Source organism: Oryzias melastigma, linkage group LG11 (genome assembly GCF_002922805.2).
Source record: "Oryzias melastigma strain HK-1 linkage group LG11, ASM292280v2, whole genome shotgun sequence".
NCBI classification, from domain to species: domain Eukaryota; kingdom Metazoa; phylum Chordata; class Actinopteri; order Beloniformes; family Adrianichthyidae; genus Oryzias; species Oryzias melastigma.
The window spans coordinates 5,808,543-5,812,100 of NC_050522.1; the positions used below are offsets into that span (position 1 = coordinate 5,808,543).

The 3,558-nt window shown below is 33.8% G+C and overlaps 1 protein-coding gene across 1 annotated transcript in view; it reads left to right on the top strand.

The window, feature by feature from the left end:
* Positions 1-3,558, top strand: part of csmd2 (CUB and Sushi multiple domains 2) — a gene marked incomplete in the record, with an annotated part of 326,634 nt that overhangs the window by 200,706 nt on the left and 122,370 nt on the right. The window contains 1 exon segment of the mRNA XM_024297994.2: positions 1,497-1,688. Within this exon segment, the coding sequence (XP_024153762.1) occupies positions 1,497-1,688 (192 nt within the window).

Consider the following 3,558-nt stretch of genomic DNA (forward strand, 5'->3'; position numbering starts at 1 on the left):
CATGGTTTTATGGTCACGGTTCAGATCAGTAAGAAATAAAAAAACAACAGGAAAAAATAACTACAAAACAAATTACTTTTGAAAAGTTTCAAAACAAATTTTTGAAAAAACATATCTATAGTACTTCGAAGTGAAAATATACTTTCACATATATTACATCAAAACATTTGCTCATTGAGGCCTATTTATAAAAACAAAATGTCTTTGAACTTTGGACACAAAAAACTAAAACCTGTCGTTTCTGATGACATTTACATGTCTGGAGACCAAATCTACAAAAACGGGGCAAGAAGAATGCTTGAAAATAGTTTTAAATTTAAAACATCTGCAGTAACCCCTAAAATGCACATTTTTCTTGTGCCTCCCACCAGTCCCCCACCCACCCCCAATGTCCAAATTAAATCCTAAATAAAACTGTAAAAATTAAACTTAAATTATTTATTTGGTACTAACTGATTTATTTAAAGTGTGGGAACATTTCAGTGTTTAAAATGATAATTATTATCCGTAGATAATAATTATTTTAGGTGAGGCACCGCCCTGCCCGCTTTTGCTGGCGATTTATGATCCCTTTTGCTTGCCATACAGCCTTCCTCTGTTATAGACTGAGCTGCGGCTTTGTCCCGCCACAGCGCGGGAGAGCTGCTGTTCCTCACTGAAAGAAGATCCAGACGTGGAGGCGTGTACCAATGCTTTTGTTCGGCTCTTCAAAGTAAATAAACCCAATCTCAAATCATCGTCCTCCGTGATGAGGTCGGGAAATGCCTTTGATGAAAGCTCCTCCCACATGCGGTGGGAGGAGTCTCCGAAACTTTGACGCTTTAACAAAAAACGGTGTACATGAATATATAGTGTGTGTTTGGATGTATATACTGTATATTTTTTCTGTATATATATATATATATATATATATAATATATATATATTATATATATATATATTATATATATACCATCTTCTCTGCCGCTAACCACTGCGCCACCGTGCAGCCCATATTATATATATACACATAGTATATTTTTTTCTATATATATATATATATATATATATACTGTATATTTTTCCTATATTTATCCATTACACCTTAGAAGTCGGACGAGGCTGAAGTTGGCATCCAATGATTTAGCTTCCAAATTTATTACACACTTTAATGGTTCAAACACAAAATTTCGTTTTTATTTTTAAGGTGGAGGCCTAAAAAAATAACAAGTCGAACACCGACTCCAGTTTCGTATAGAATGGTCCGCGAACATTTTTTTCGACATTAACCCTTCCGCTCTCCTTGGCTTATTTGCATTAAAAGTGGGGTTATCTGGACCCCACAAGACCACCTTTGTCCACATTTGTCATGGAAGGAATCACACATCAATATATGGTTGGAGTCATCTGGACCCCAAAGAGAGTGGAAGGGTTAAACCAGTTCGAGGCCTGAAAAAAGTTGGCGATCCCTGCCTTAAATTGTGTCGTTTTGTCAATCTCTGTTTCCTCTGCACAAGGTTTTGAGTTGGTCAAATGCGAGGATCCAGGTGTTCCTCTATTTGGCTACAAACGAGAGGACAAGGGCCACTTCGCAGGAAGCACAGTGTCGTACAGCTGTGACCAAGGCTACAGCCTGAAAGGCCCTGAGGTGCTGACCTGCCTGCGGGGAGAAAGGAGGGCCTGGGATTACCCTCTTCCACTCTGTGTTGGTGAGAAACATATTCTTGCTATTCCCAGGAGTAATGATAAGTCTGTTGAAACATTTTCTGGAACAAATGTGTTAAAATGTGTCTGAACATAATTTCTTTGACATTACAGCCCAACCTAATGCATTGTATTTATAGTCTTACAAATCTAATCTATCTTAATAACCCTGTAATGTTTATCTCTATATATTGCACTGCCTCCCTAACACCACTTTTTAAATATATTTCATAAAGTTAAATAGGCTATAATTGCAAGTTGCATTATGTTGTGTCATTACAGTATGAAATAATCTGTCTTTATTCTCTGGCTCACAGCTAATCCAACCAGCTTTAGGGTTTTGCATTGTAGCGGATGTCTGACCCAGTTCTTCATCCTATAAGAATGTGAACAGTCGAGATTCTGGGGAGCTTTGTGAATCATTTCAGCGTTTCCTTTTTGGAACATCTATTTGGTTGCATTCCCAGCAGCTTATTTTCTGTTTTATTACAAACAAAACATTGCTGTTTCATGTTACATAATCGTATTGCATCATATTTTACACATTTCTCTCTGTCTTAATGTTTTTTTACGTAAAAATGTTTTTGGGAAAATTTGAACAACGCTCACCACTGGCATCAGGTATTTAAATGAATCAAGTAGAAAAAGTGTTATAAGAAATGTCTACCTGAAAGTTAATCGATAGAGCGCTTTCTCAAAATTACTTATACTTGAGAATATGTTGCCAATATCCCAAAGGTTGTACAAAAACAGGCAGGGAAGTAGCTGGTCAAATATTGCTGACACATCTGCCAAACTAAATAAATACTACTCTTTTTATTATTTTATGGTCAAACTGATGAATAGTTATACAAGTTTTTAAATTTTAGTTTATTATTATTTCTCTGTCCAATAGTCAGAATCATAGATCTATATACACACAACTAGATCTCTGATGCCACCAATAAGATTGTGAACATCAAAGAAAAACTTGAGTTCTTTCATGAATTCACCTACCTGTCAATCTAAAACTAATATATATATATATATATATATATATATATATATATATATATGTATATTTAGGAAGACAGAAACTGTTAATTTCTGCTGTAAAATCAGGCTTTTTTGCATCTTTTTCACCTCCAGTGGACATTTATGGAACTGCAACATTTGATACTTTAGGTTTGTAAATAAAATGTGGGGCTTGAATACCAAAACACAGAAATTAATTTCTTAAATAATATGTTGCTACAATTTCAAACCACATGTTGCATGTCACCACGATGTAGTACATGTTTAGAAAAAAAATACATCATTAGATTAAAAAAAATCAAAGACTACTAATTAGTTTTTAATGTTTTATTTTTATCCTGTTCTGCTTATTGACAAAAAAAAACCTAGAATTATAAGTAATCTTTACTGCTTACGGTCCCCACTTTTTGGGGGGTTATTTTTTTGTGTTCTAAGTGGCTTTATGTCTTTTTTTATGTTTTATTTTAGTGTTCAGGTTAAAAATTAAATATATTTTCTGACTTATTTATTTAATTTTTTTTTAGAATGTAGTTTAAAAAAAGAGATAATAAGTAGAAGTAATGTCCTCCTCTAAGTAAGGAAAGGCTTTTAAAATGTCTACAAAAGCACTGGAAAGCTGCACATTTTCCTCTGCAAACTGGACACTGTAATTATAGAAAATGGACAATTGCTTTTTACTGACAGATCATTCATAAATCCATTATTTTGAGCAGCAGAGAACTCAATTCTTCTTATTATTCCTATTAAAATGTTTTGTAGTTTTCTAAGACTAACATGTGCTTTATATGCTTTGAAGTGAGAGTTCTGGTATCACTATAAAATACAGATGGAAAGTTGGTATAAAAAAAAAAGAATTTTCAT